Here is a 14974-nt window from a genome sequence, read left to right on the forward strand (position 1 = left end):
ACATTTTATAGTGAATATCTTAGTAGAATATAAAATAACTAGCAGTTTGCCCTCTACTATGCCAGCAAATAATAGGTACTTTGGACTGCATTTAGAGTTCCTTAGTCAAAATGGCAGAAACGGAACCTTTAGCTTCATCATGTTTGAATGTAGTTAGGACTTTAACTACATTGCTTTATGATGGCTTCATGCATATAAATTTTTATCAAAATCGGAAACGTAACATTGTCATTTGTAATTATTTTCAAGGATAGTCAGCCACGCATGTACTTTAACTGAGGCAATTTAAAAAAAAAATTTCGTCTCTGTACACTTCATAAAACTTATACTTACTAAAGGAAAAAGAAATAAAATTTCGAATGAATATTATTTCAACTATTTTATTAATCGATTTTATATTATAGACTTTCTCACAATATGAGACTCACATTAAAAGTATATTTTTAAACAAAATGATTTATATTGTTATACTTATAATGAAATATCAATTTAAATTATTCATATTTCAACATACCTACTACTTAAATTTAAAAAATATGAAACCTATGTTTACTAAATGACAGAAGTTGGTTAGGCAAATTTTGAACTCAGATTAAAAAAAACAGTATCTTTAGAAATCAATGACAGACAAAAATCACTAATAAGTAAATTATTTTGTGTAATTTTCCAAGTCATATTTTATTTTAGGTACTACATGCCATCACACATTAAACTAAAATCTTATCTAATCAGTAGGTATTTCCACGTTAGCTTCTTGTGTATTATCCAGTCTGAAACAAAAAAAACAAAATTCCATAGTAAATAAACAAATATTTCGTAATTTGTGCATACTCGTAATAAACAAATAACAACCTATTACGAATTTCGAACGCAGATTCACAATATTGGCATAGGAGCCCTAATGAATAGTGTTTGATAAAATACTTGAATAGGTAGCCTAATGAAGGTGAAGATACAATGACAAAGCGATATTGATCATATACAATTTACAAGTAACGCCTACGCAGTGTTGCCAGCATATAAAGCAGCGTTAAGTTCTTGATATGTGTGGAAAAACTAATTGAAAAAAATAACAGAAAAGATTTGAAACAGTTACATTGTGCGCTTGTAATCTAATGTGTGGTTCTTTTAACCAATAGACATTACTTATGCGGCATAAATTTAAATTACTAGACTATATATATAGTTCTTTATTTAGACAGATACATATACTGTCTTTAAAAATATAGGTAAAAGATACAAAATTACATATGGCAATATTAAAAGTATGTATATAATAGGTGTATTAGTTACTAATTTGACGAAATGATTTTAATACCTAAGTGTAATCAGTGTAAGTATACCTAATTTTGAATTCAAATTATTGAAAACCAAATACGTTTTACATTATCTCAATTAACATGGTAATTAACTTTAAATAATAAATACTAATTTAACCTACCTATCTATAGTAACTGGCTTCAAACTATTTTCCATAAGGACAGTAATTTCCTATGTTCCTGTAATTATAATAAATAATTTTATATAATTAAATGACTAAACATCTCAATATTTTTAGAAAGATATAGAATTTTAAGAGACTTTTATGTAAGTAAGTTATTGAGCCAAAAAGACCTGCGGCAGAAGGTGAAAAACATAGATCGATCGCAGCAAAATTTAAAACAGACCTGCCCCCCACTTCCAGTCTTGAAAAGACTGATAGGCCACATTCAGCTGCTTGGCTTTATGATAGTACTAGAGGCCGCCCGCGACTTCGTCCGCATGGAAACCCTATCAATCCCGCGGGAACTCTGGGATGAAAAGTAGCCTATGTGTTATTCTGGGTCTTCAGCTACCTACATACCAAATTTCATGGTAATCGGTTCAGTAGTTTTTGCGTGAAAGAGTAACAAACATCCATACATCCATACAAACTTTCGCCTTTATAATAGTAGTAGGATTGAGTTTCAAATAGTGACAGTTTGCTAGCCCATCGCCTAAAAGAAGAATGCCAAGTTTATCAAAAGATGTAGATTACCAAAAGATGATTTATATATTAAGAATCATCTTTTGGTAATCTACTAAGAAACCGTAAAGCGTTGGTTACACAGCAAAAACCTATTCTAATAAGTTGAAAGTTGGCTCGGACAAAGAAATCTCATCAGAAATGTACGCGCAACATTTCCTTGCCTCAAGCCTACCATGGTAGCGGCTTTCTAACCAACCGTTCGCGTTTCAGTTGCTAAAATTAAGTCACTGGAATACCTGTTTGCCTATAAAACGCATCTGTAACGAAGCCGGACCGCATAATTGGGAGTTTTAAAACATGACGATTGATTGAGGTTATGATCAGAATGGTCACGTCATTGCATGGCTGTAATAAAGGTAATTTTAATTGTTATATCTTCAGCGAAAGAACCACGTGGGCAAACTGCGAGACGTGACTAGTTTTAAACATTTACCAGAAATAAATCAGTTCTAATTGTCACTGATATTTCCGACGCGTCGTCCCTCGTCAACAGAAAGGGCATGCGAAATTATTAAACACACGAATATGTCTGCCACAGAGTTCCGACTGGGTTTCAGAGTCCCAGCGTTAGTCGTTTAGGTATTTTTTGTTTTAATTAAACCAAGCCCTAACGACCTTCTGGAGGTCATTGCTATAAATTTGGGGTAAAGTAAGTACAGGTCGTACTATAATTTTAGCAGATGTTTTTAATTTGAATACATTAATGAAACATTATATTCCGATAAGTGATGTTAACACTCTGGCCAACACGCCCAAATACCTTAGTAGCGTACTTACATATAATTACGTCTATAACCCTTGGGGAGTTGACAGAGTGAACAATCTTGAAAAGACTGAAAGGCAACGTTGAGCTGTATGGCTTAAATATCAAAACGATCGAAACTACTTTATCCCACTATTTAAGTATATGGGTTCGTCACAGCAGATAATTTTTACATATAATTTGTTCATTCACTTGCCATCTTACAAGAAACTTCTTTCCAACTCATGTTTTCCTTAGCGTTTCCAATCATTTCTTTTTTTTGTCTTCTCCTTTTTCTCCTAATGTCTAAATAAAGCAAAACGTTTAAAATCTAAATAAATGGAATGATAACAAAAAAATATATCTAAATAATAACAATATTAATAAAATAATGTCTAGCAAGCGATCTAGTTTAATGTCAAAACACCTTACACTAAAATAGAAACTTACGCGTAATAAGGCAATGGTTTCCCTTGCAGCATTAGTGCGAGAGCAGCCTTAGAACTTCTTTTGCCCGGAACGCCGTCCCATGGCTCCTTGCTCAACATGTGATCTGTAATGTAACAATAAAACATTCGTGCTCAAAATCCTCTTTTAATTTATTAAAACATTCTGCCCCCCGTAGCATGACACGTGCGGCGCCAAAAATGTAGCTGTCCCGTTTCGTCGAAATGAATAGCGATAGTTTTCCGTGCGATAAAAACGGCGTCGCGTATGCAATGTTACGGAAAACTATAACAGGTTAACTTGATGCTAAACCTTTAGTTTTCAATCAAATAACTAATGAATATAATTAATTTATAACTAAATAAATACGGTAGAATTGGAAACCTCCTCCTTCTTTTGAAGTCGGCTAAAAATACATTACAAACATATTATATTAAAATTTTCCTTTCTTCAATTTTGTGTGTAGGAAGGCTTGACACGATTATGTAAAAAAGTTTTAGGAGTTTAGGAACTAAATAATACAACTAAAAACTCACGTAGGCTGCTTTAAAAAATTAATTAAAAACTTTTGTTAATTTTGCTATAACTACAACATTTGATAAAATTTCCTTCCAAAAAGTCAAATGGCCTTTCAGTCTCTTTGCGATTGTTTCTGTCTGCCCCGTAAGGGATAAAGACGTTATAACATGTAAGTACGTACATTTATACTCTAACATATAAGTTCCAACTGAATGTAAAATTTCTTAAACAGGTGCGAGGAAAATTTTCATTCCTTATTGCACAAGAAGTACCTAATAACTTTAACATTGAGCCTCAGCTCCCCTTAACCCTTTACTCAACATGTGGTCTGTAACGACACATTCAAACAAATGGCTCGCACCCAAACGCCCCAAACTTGTTTATTTTGGTAACCCTACGCTTATTGAGCGAACTACAAGTTGGACAGAATCTGTATTAATTTTGTGACACTCAACTTTGATTTACGATTGCCAACAAAATGTTTGATGTATGTATGTTCAAAAAGATTAATGCTTGAAATATAACATAACAAATGCATGGCAACATGACTACTAACATATATTTTCATACAAGTTCGTCGGCTTAGTCCGTGATTCGTTCAAACTGCTTTTGGCTAAGCCTTCTTCAGTATACGATGATCATAAAGTATCCCAATCCCAACTATCACAATTAATATAATTAATGCGAAAGTAAGTTTACTTGTTTCTTATCCTTCACGCGTTATCTTCTGAACCAACCTTCTTGAAATTTTGCGTAATAATTAAGAGTATGTCTGGAGACTGACATAGGATACTTTTTATCCCGGTAAAAACTTGAGTTCCCGTGTGATTTCCAAAAGACCTGTATTCTTTTGAAGGTGGCGCTAAATTTGCTCGTGTAGGTGGCGTTAAATTCGCGCGGGCACAACAGCGATTAAAAAAGTAAAAGTAGATAATATTTTTAACTCAAATTTGTTCAATGCTCATAATAATAGATTCGTCGCAAATACAAATATCGGAATTAAAATTGGATTTATATCTATTTCTTTGGCAGTAGAATCATAATCATAGGGTAAATTAACAACTACTAAAATAGATACAAGACTTACTTTTGAAGGCATTTCCCGTTCTCTTCCTATACTCCTGCTCGATGGCCGGCAACAGCCCTGGGTACAGTTGAACTGGCGTCCGATAGAAATCTTTTGACCATAGAATTAATGATAAAGCAATGGTGGACATAGATCATTTCATATCATGAAATTACTTATGTGCTAAGGCGACCCCAATGTTTAATCCTGCTAATGCAAATTGCAAGATTAGCCGTTGGACTCATTGTAATATTCTCATCAATGCAAAAGTATAGTATGTCCATTATTCGTCCTCCTGGCTTTAGTCCCGGTTGCATCCTCACCTCGCTGGAGAGTAGCATGGGTTTTGCCTTTGACCATGGATTCTGGATCCTGGATTTAGTGAGTCAGGTTTTTACACGAAGCGACTCCCATCTGACCTCTACAACCTTATATATAACACACACCTTATAGACAAACCTAATCCATATTGGTTCCATGGTTACACGTGCAGTTGCCTAAATATGCAGGTTTCATCTCGATGCTTTCTCTCACCGTAAAAGCTTCGGTTAGTATTCAAAATAATTTACATAACTTTGAAAAGATTCATTGGTACATGGCTGAGGTGGTATTTGAACCTGTGCCTTATTGCCCATCACGCATTTTATCCGGGCACCTTACCGACTCGACCACCGACGCTTTCAGTATGTACGTTGCAGGGACATAAGTTGTGGCACATGTAAATGTAAAGTTTACACATGGAAATCAAGATATGGAGGTCAAATATGGCTGGTGATTATATAACTCCTGTTTCGAATTTTTTTTTACTAGCATTATAAAAAAATAAAAAATACTTACACAGCATTCGCTCGCCGGCTGCTGGTCCCTCCAGTATAGTGTCATCGCTGCGCGCACGCAAGTAATCTGTAAAAATATATTTCCGGGTGTTAACTGGTACCGAAGTACCTATCTCCAATTATATGGAAATTTTTCTTTTTAATATTTAGATAGCTTTTAAAAGTCTTAGTCAGGAATGAATGAATCACTATTTGAATCTCAATTCTATCACTAAGCCAAACAGCTGAGCGCGGCCTATCAGTCTTTTCAAGACTGGTGGCTCTGTCTACCCCGCTAGGGATATAGACGTGATTATATGTATGTGTATGTATGTTTAATGCTGTTCCATTTTTAAATCGAAGTAGGTACTGAGTTTACTCAGATTACTAAGAATTGAAATAAAGAAAATGTTTCATAATATTTCACTTAAAATGAGTTATCTAATTATAAAAGGTGGTTTAAAAAGAACCAGCCAATCCAAATTAAAATAATAGGAAAGTGCCTTTTCAGCTAGCTCTATTCTGTTTAATTAACATAAGAGTTAATTACACAAAGAGTTAAAACCATTTTAGAAAGGAATATTTTATGATTCTGCAAGAACTTGTGGGTGTCCAAAAAGTGTTTATGGTAATTTATATGGAAAGTGTATTTTTTTAAATGTATTTCGTATATATGTTTTTGCCTGGAAGAGATTGCATAATACGATAAGACCGCCTTATACATAGATACATATGGTCACGTCTAAATCCCTTGCGAGGTAGACAGAGCCAACAGTCTTGAAAAGACTGAATGGCCACGTTCAGCTATTTGGCTTAATGATAGAATTGAGATTCAAATAGTGACAGGTTGCTAGCCCATCGCCTAAAAGCCGGGAACCACACGGCACTTAACCACAAGACCGCCTTATGTGCATTATTTAAGCTTAAGTACGTCTATAACATAAATACATTATAATTTTTGTACACTGGAACTTTATTCTTATCATCGTAACGGTACATTAGTTTCTTTGTTTCTACATTGATTGCTAAAATCGGCGATGCAGCTCAGAAAGTAAAGGCAAACGTCGTGAATAACCATGATCACAAATAGATAAGCCTCTCCGGTAAAGATGGCAGACTGGAGTCGCTTCGTGTAAAAACTTACTTACCCAATCAACGACTACGGGCTCCTCTCTGGAGGGGTGATGGAGCGACGGGACTTACGCCAGGACGATGATTTATGTACTTACTTTAATCTTTTTTCGTATAAAACTATAAGACTTATTAAATTTATTTATCTATTCTATGCATCAAGGAAAAACTTAAAAATAAAACTTTAAAGAAAAATTTTGTACAAGGGCACTACTTATTTCTAGAGAAATTTCTTCCAGTAGGCCCACGACATGAAAATGTAAAGAAATGCATTGGCTTGTGTACATAATGAATAATATATAAACTTACATAAACTTACTAATATTATGTACCTACTTACCATCAGTCAGTCAGTACCAACAGAATAACATGGACAAAAATATTTTTTCACAGACATAATATCACGATCATTAAGAAATTACATTCAAATCCCTTATTCAACTGCTGTGAAAAGATTTTTGTGAAAATTGTGAAGCTTCTTTATAAGGCCGCTGAAAGGCACGAGCGAGGTCGCGGCGCGAAACGAGGTTTACTAATTAAAATCAACCGGCAATGGAGAAAAAATATATAGAGTGCGCATTGGACTCTGATATCACCTAGGTGATCAAAGTATATTAAACCCAAAATTCTTGGCAAATAATAATCCTTAGTACCTACTAGTAATGAAGTATTCATTACTATGCCACACTATACCTATTATTTAATAGAAAAATGCTTCTAATGTCAAATAATGTTTTTAAATCTGTATCTAATGTTGATTATAGATTCTTTATTTCTTTTTAAACAATTGTAAATCTGCATCCTTTTGATGAATGACACAGATATAGACTAACATAGGCTACTAGAACGAAAATCCCAACCAAAGGTCTAATTGTAGAACGAACAACATTTTGAATAGTTTATTTATCTATGGGTGCTTTTACACTATAGCAACACTAAATTCAAAGCCCATATTTTAAGTCATAACAAAAATTAATAAGTATATCTTTAAAGTAATACATATTAAAAAAAAACAGTATCATACAAATACGTTCAGAACATTGTGAGCGAAAGTCTAACAAACACACATATGTGTGTGTTTTGTTGTACATACTCACAAACTTTTGCATTTATTATATTAGTAAAAAATGGTGCACTCTGCATTGTAAAACTATATTTCCATTAAAACTCTATGGAAGTAAACAATTCCTAGTTTCCTGCCCGTTTTAATTACTAGCCTCGTAGTATTGAAGTCTTTAACAGCTTTGATTTGTATTCTATTTATGTTCTGGCTTGTAAGTTCGTGTTAATTCTAAAACGGCTAATTATTCATGGAAATATTAATACATTGAAATCGTTTTTAATTATTTTTTTCATAATTACTAATCACCCCCAAAGAAGTTAAGTATTTTGGGTACTACTTAAAACTCTTTATAAAGATAAAGAACCTAGACCCAGGTTAAAAAGGACCTCTTCTTCAGAGGCAACAACGTTGCCACTACACCTAGAGGGAATCTAATATTTATAAAATTAAAAATAATTTTATCCATGCATAAGCAAGAACTTGAAATCAATTTATGACATTATTTCATTTGGTTTTGGTATTTAATTACTTCTGCCATAAATTTTAAATTAAAGGTGTACACCTACCTTTATAAAAGTTAACGTTCTTGCCAATTTCGGAAGCCCGCGTCGGCCCCGTACACGCCAAAACAGCAAGAATTGATATAAATGCCTCCCGCATTTTGCAAGATTTTATTAAGAATAATGAGTTAGCGAGCGGACATAGCTACAGATCCGACTTATCTCTCCCGAGTCGGCACTGGCGGGTTAAGCCGCCGACTCTCTTTTTATAATACCCGCCTACGGAGATCGAGGATTAGTGAGTGAAATGGTTTAGGGGATGCAGTTCGATTTTTCCGGTTTTATCAGATGTTTATTTTATGTGTTTTGGGTAAGAGTGTATTAACTTTAAATTCAAGTTTGTGAAAAAAGTAAATATAGAAAAATAGGTATTCCATATCTAAAAAAGACTTTAAAGTAATTCAAACGAAGGCAAAGAAATGCGAACATACTGAAATGGGACCGCATGTTCTAGGAATTCATGTCCGCACTAGGAATAGCCTAATAGAATGATTTCGAAGAAGGAAAAAGTCTAATATTTACAAAGAAAACGAGCGACTTAACCTGAATACATCTTAATCTCCAACAAAATCCGCAACAATGTAGACCTAGATTTTTCACAAAATTGCTCCCCAACGGCAACGGCCCAACGCTAACTCGAAAACGAATTTCGCTTAACCTTAATTAAAACAAAAGCTACAAAAGTTTAAACGACGAACACAAAGTGGTATTGAAGATATAATGTTACATTTTACGTTCGAGAGATAAAGGTTAGCATGCAGACAATTTGGGGAAGACTCTATATAACGAAATGCAGAAAGAAATTTCTACTTTTACCGTTTATTTGTAATCGTCATGTTTAATTTTTATCTTTGGCTTGAGGGCCATCTCTATCAGATGAACCGACTTTTGACAAATCGATTATCAAATTACATGTTAATCATCCACACTTTCATATTTATGAACGACTTAGCTTTACCCAGCCGCATTTTTGCTTACTTTTTTATCGCTATTCCCACGAAACCAGAACTGTTCCGGAATTAAAGGTATCATCCGGGACCATATATATGTCCTTCACAGTATCTTCTTCTAATGGCTGGGAGCGCACTTTATATAGGTAGGTTAGGTACTTACTCGACAAGTTGCCAATCTAAGATGTACGATAAGTATACATAATACAATAATCAGTAATCATTTGGGCTTCTATCTTCTTCTACCTAACAAGAAGTTGTAGTCATCTATTTAAATATTTTGTCTATATGTATAATAAACGTAATTCTCGTCGCACGCGGTCGTAAAATAAAATCAGACCGGAGTGAAGCTACTTTCTTGACGGATAACTGTAAAAATGCTAGTGAAATGTAAAAGGGCACTCCGTCCCGGCCCTGCCGGAGACAGCACAGCGGGTCACCACGACTGCTGCGATGCAGATGGCATGAGACAGGCGTATTTATATTACCTATTCACGATTATTTGAGCGTTTTTTAGAAAACTTGGGTGATATGGATAGCGTGACTTTATATAACGTAACTGCCCACGGCTCTGTTCGCGTGTTTTATAACCTATGTCATTTTGATATAAGCGAGCTACGTTTATTAGTGTAGTTTCCATAGGGCATATAAAGGTATTAAGTTGCAAAGAAGAAAGCAAAAGTATTTTATAGTTTAAAATCTAATCCATTAGCCTTTACAAAATGAAGGTATCTACCTTTTTCATGGTGAAAATATTTTCATCATCTTTTCAGTATTTCAGGTTTAAAGACATTTATTCTCATAAAGACAAGTTGTCACTTACATGAGAACTTAAATTACTATTTACAATAATATTATAGATTTCCGGAAATTAGCCCTTACAAACAATCAAGGTTAGGCTCTTACAAACTTTACCTCATCATAATATTGGTAAGATAATTAATTCTTTATCTTTAATTAGGTTGTTGGAAACACAACGCCAGCCAGCAGATTCTTGTAAATAAATTTCAAAAGTAAATTAAAATTAGAGTAAAATTTACTTTTAATCTTTTAGAACAGATTTCTTGCCACATCCTTTATCTATTCAATGGTTCGAAATTCAAAACATCTCATTTTTTAATGGCGAGCGGTGAAAATGGCCGGATTCTGGCGACACTTGGAGCGGGGGCTTTCAGCAAATGAGCGCCGGTCTTGCAGCAGCAGGCTAAAGCGGACAAAGAGGCCTCTCGCGTCCGTGACTATAAGGCTGGCCACACAACGGGACATTTTTATCTTTTGGAAATAAGAATATTTTGACAGGTTGTAGTCAAAAAGCACTCACATACATATGTTTAAAATCACGCCTTCTTCAGATCAGAGGCTAAAACATCTTTCCACTTGCGATCCCGTTATACGTCGGTTTTCGGTTACTGTTGACCTTTCGCCAGGACGTCTCCGATTTGATCAAGCGTTGGGTATTCCCCTTTAATCGTTATCATTCACACTCTCCTTGTATATTTTCCCAGTCAACTGAGTCCTTTTGACCCTCACCAAAACAGAATTTAGACACGAACTCGAACCAGTTGTCGTACTGCTTGCCCGGGTAAAGTTGTATTCACGAGTGGGCAAGAGGTGTGATGTATCAATATTCATATTATTTTTTTAAATAATAGCGTATAATAATCCTGCTTTTCGTTTTTCGCCCAAAACATCAGCAACCTTAACACGGACCAGTATACCATGAACCCCGCGGCCTCTTCTGACTGCATTTAGTAAACAAGGATGCGGGTACTCCGAAGGGTCTTGTTAAATCGGCATCGGGCTGTATGAAACATTCAACAATGTTGCGCTTTTCGCGGTGCAAGCGTCGCGTTATAACTGTAATCTTTTTAAACGCGTTTAGTCTTTTTTTTTTTTTACAGTCAAAAGATTCGTTGGTCTTTTGACGCAGCGCAGATTTTAACGAAAATACTAGAAAATAATGTATAGGTAAAAATAAAATCGGCTAAGATGCAGTAACAGCGGCTGCGAGTGTCATTTGCAGTAGTGGAATCAGTTTTTTTTTATACATTGCCTTTACAAAATCTTTTGGCCCGCTTACCCATAGAAATCTAATTATGTTATTTTGACTTCTATGCACCAAACCCACAGCATTTTAAGAAAATTCAAGCTGAAACGTCAAACTTTTCTCATAGTCATAAGGCTTATGTAGTTATTTTCAATCTATGGACAAATTTGATCAGTGACTCCCGGTATAAATATTTGAAGGAATTTTATTTTATTATAATAAATATTTATAGATATTAGTCATTACCTACATTCATCTATTCTTTTATATCTCCAGAACGAATTCTAAATATTTGATGTAAATATTTACATAATTACTTGAACATCTATACTCGTCTGTTTATGTGCCTAAACTGTACTTAAACAATCCAATCATGTTATTGATCCAATCAACATCATTCGGCTGGTGTATCGCATTGGCATCGGAATTTCATTCTGATTTGATATTGGTTTCATTATCCCTAGTGCTTCGTTGTCTGAGTTGATACAGCCTGACAGATGTAGGACTCGATTTTAATTATCTGTGTAGGAATGTGTCGAAATAAAAGAGTCATAGAACGTACGTATCAAGATGCAAAATTCATTGTGATTTTGTGATTTCACTATGGTGAGTATAATTTTTGTGTGTAGTTATTTTATTCTACAAATAATAATGCAAGTAGACTTCTTAACACACTCAATACTTCCATACTATCATTCACACTCCCATAAAAAGGTTAATATTTCTACTTACTTAATAATACTTTGGTACAGGACTAAACATGCAGGACTTAAAAAAGTAACCTTTCTGGAAATTCCGAGGGGAAAACAAAGGCTCCTCTGTAGAAGTTTTAAGTATTTTTTTTTATTGTTGGCACAATCGACAAGTTTCATGAATAAAGAAAAATAATACAGCGATCATGACAAGACGAAAGATGTGCCTACTTTTAAATGCGACTGCTCAATGGATTTATGAAAATAAACAAAGAATTTTCACAAAAACATCCTTTCATCTTCATAGAACAACAACGTAATTTCACTTAAATTAATTTTATTCCAACTAATGTTTCGTTAATGATAGTGTAGTAACATGATTTATATGAGATGAAAAAGCGTCTGTTGCCTTCACTTTTGTCACAATCTGTCATGTACGTAATTTATTAAAAGCCCTCTTTGTTCGTTCTACTTATTGTGTTTAACTAACGTTGAATAATGACGTGATGTTTTTGTATGATCAAAGTAATACCTACATACCTAAATGTTGCTACCCTTAAGTTGTAGAACTTACAAGTTTGAAAGTAAATTATATTGTTAGGCTGATGCTATGTAGCATGTAACTTTTAATATGAATCAAATAAAAGCCAAAGAAGTGCCGTGTGGTTTCCGGCACTTTGGAATAGGATCGGTCCATAACTTTTCCATGAATGTCGTAAAAGGTAAGGAAAACTTGGGATTCTTCTCACTTCACCATAATCCTAAAATGTGCATCAAATGACTCATACAAAGTGAAAAGTTTTACGAAATGCCAATGACGCGAGTGCGTAGCTTCTACAACCTCATATTAGACGCTTCTACGAGGTAGCTTCTACGAGCCTGCAATACTCGCTTCTACGGCGTAGTTTTTACAAGAATACTCAACCTGAGCCATGTAGGTGAGCGTGGCCTTTCAGTCTTTTCAAGACTGTTGGTTCTATCTATCCCGTTAGGGATAAAGACGTTTGTATCCACGATCCCTACATTTTTATGTAAGTTGATCTATGACCTCAATTCATTGGATGAGCGTTTTCAATACAATCATAGTGAGGAATTTTATTATAGTATTTACACACATACACACAGATTATCTTGATCCGCCGACTGTGTCTGCCCTGTAAGGGTTAAAGATGTGACATACATTTAATATCAAGACTCCGCGAGACTTGACATGCTGTGAATAACGTGACAAAGATTTTCGGTCCTCTGCCTGTCTGATACCCACCTTGGGAACGTTTTATCTGCGTGAAACTTTTTAGAATGACTCCTCAGGAAAACCGCTTGGGTGCGATCGTTCACGACCTAACAACATACACTTTGTATGTACACACATTGCTCCCTGGTTCCCAGCAATATGAACTTTCGACGTCCAACGACATTAGTAACGTACATTGTTAGTTGTTCGACACGAAACACGTCCCAGGCGTAAACTGTGATAAGTCCGACAGAAATGGTGCATTAGTTTTAGTTAGACCCGCTCCAAATGGACTGGACTCGCCCGATGCTCGGACGAATTGTAAATTAAATACATAGACACGTGTGGACTACGCTTTATTGAAACAAATAAATAGATTTCCATTATTGGTGTCGGCTTGTCGTTTAGTTGCGAACTTCAGATGGTTTCGGAAACACGTATAAGAAAGCTATTAGTATTTTAGGACTGATACGGTAATATACATAGTTAATAGATAAAAGTGTTCGTGAGATTATATTAGTGCCACTCCGAGCCTACTCATAGAAGTCATACACGACGACTTAGGACATTAAGGCTTTAAAGAACTTCTATTTATTATAATTTTCTTATTTGACAGATACTATCTAACTATCTCGGTATTATCTGAAATAAACCATTTAGCCGAAACAAAAGTGCTAAAACAAACGAATTTTTATCGAAGTAGAATAGGTATACATTACTTAATTGCACATTTGACATACTATAAAAATACATTGAGATCATTAAACACCACTAAGCGGGTACATCTCATTAGTATGAACAGACAAAATTACAGCTGCATAATTTACCGCATTAGGTATTCTATTCAACGTGCAATTCTGACGCTGCTTTCCCGAAAGAGCTTGCAGTACAACTTAATCTCCCAGTCCAGTTTGGAGATAGGGTTGCTAGGCGTCTCGCTAAAGCAGGACATAGTCAGGCTTTTGGTTGCCTGTCCCGGCAAAATTTACGATGTCCGGCCTGTCCCCGTGTTTTGAGAGGCTTTTTATAGTGTGGGGATTCCAAACACCAATTGTTTTAGCGTTCCTGAATAAGTTTGAAGTACGACTAAATCTTCCGGTCCAGTCCGGAGGTAGGGTTACGAGGCGTTCATCTTAAGCCTGATATAGGCTTTTTGATTGCCTGTACGGCCTATGCATTTTATAGGCATAGGTATAAGGCATTTAATAGTGGGGATCGACACACATGAGCGGCGATGGTTTATGCTAAAAATTTAAAACAGTAATTATATTTTTGATTACAAAGCTACCAAAAACAAGGTAGTAACGACGGAAAAATTTAACGAAATAAGTACCTACTTGAATACTAGAAACAATATCTTATTACATAATGCAGCGTGTCCGGCCTGTTTAACGAAATGTTCCAGGCCTCGGCCAGGCGAAGTCCCAGTTCGAAGGATTAGTTTCGCGAACTGGCAACCCTATTGGAGAGAAGCCTGACACGTAGAGAATAGCCTCGTCATGTTATCAATTTTTAATTAGTTGCTCCATTAGCCCTCCGCTTAACCACAGAGAGCGTCAATCAGTCTACAGAAGATTTATTTTTTAATCTCGTTAACACTAAAATTTTAAGTAAGAATTTGATTGAAATTTTTATTTTTATTTAAGGGCGTAATGCCCTAAATGCAAACGTTAACTCTACGTCAGAGGCCTTATGAAATT

The 14974-nt window shown here is 35.0% G+C and overlaps 1 protein-coding gene across 4 annotated transcripts; it reads right to left on the bottom strand.

Moving 5' to 3' along the window:
- Nucleotides 1–429: 429 nt before the first annotated feature.
- LOC106137662 (uncharacterized) lies at nt 430–8473 on the bottom strand. Of its 4 annotated transcripts, XM_013338521.2 has the most exons (5): nt 8358–8473; nt 5620–5685; nt 4804–4893; nt 3201–3303; nt 430–770 (listed from the first exon to the last, which is right to left on the bottom strand). In XM_013338521.2, the coding sequence occupies exons 1-5, from the start codon at nt 8449–8451 to the stop codon at nt 725–727; spliced, it is 399 nt and encodes a 132-aa protein (XP_013193975.1). In that variant the 5' UTR covers nt 8452–8473; the 3' UTR covers nt 430–724. The 4 variants fall into 4 exon arrangements, 1 of the variants encoding a protein (XP_013193975.1); XR_009657033.1 differs by lacking the exons at nt 3201–3303; nt 4804–4893; nt 5620–5685; nt 8358–8473 and adding exons at nt 1442–1499; nt 2786–2831; XR_009657032.1 differs by lacking the exons at nt 3201–3303; nt 4804–4893; nt 5620–5685; nt 8358–8473 and adding an exon at nt 2786–2918.
- Nucleotides 8474–14974: the final 6501 nt, after the last annotated feature.

Source organism: Amyelois transitella, chromosome 10 (assembly GCF_032362555.1).
Source record: "Amyelois transitella isolate CPQ chromosome 10, ilAmyTran1.1, whole genome shotgun sequence".
In the NCBI taxonomy this organism is placed as follows: Eukaryota; Metazoa; Arthropoda; class Insecta; order Lepidoptera; family Pyralidae; genus Amyelois; species Amyelois transitella.

Excerpts from the sequence above, each read along its gene's own strand:
- LOC106137662 (XM_013338521.2), bottom strand. The coding sequence starts at position 8,451 with ATGCGGGAGGCATTTATATCAATTCTTGCTGTTTTGGCGTGTACGGGG. Across the intron at positions 5,686-8,357 it reads GAACGTTAACTTTTATAAAG|ATTACTTGCGTGCGCGCAGC; the intron begins GTAGGTGTACAC and ends ATATTTTTACAG. Across the intron at positions 4,894-5,619 it reads AGCCGGCGAGCGAATGCTGT|ATTTCTATCGGACGCCAGTT; the intron begins GTAAGTATTTTT and ends TATGGTCAAAAG.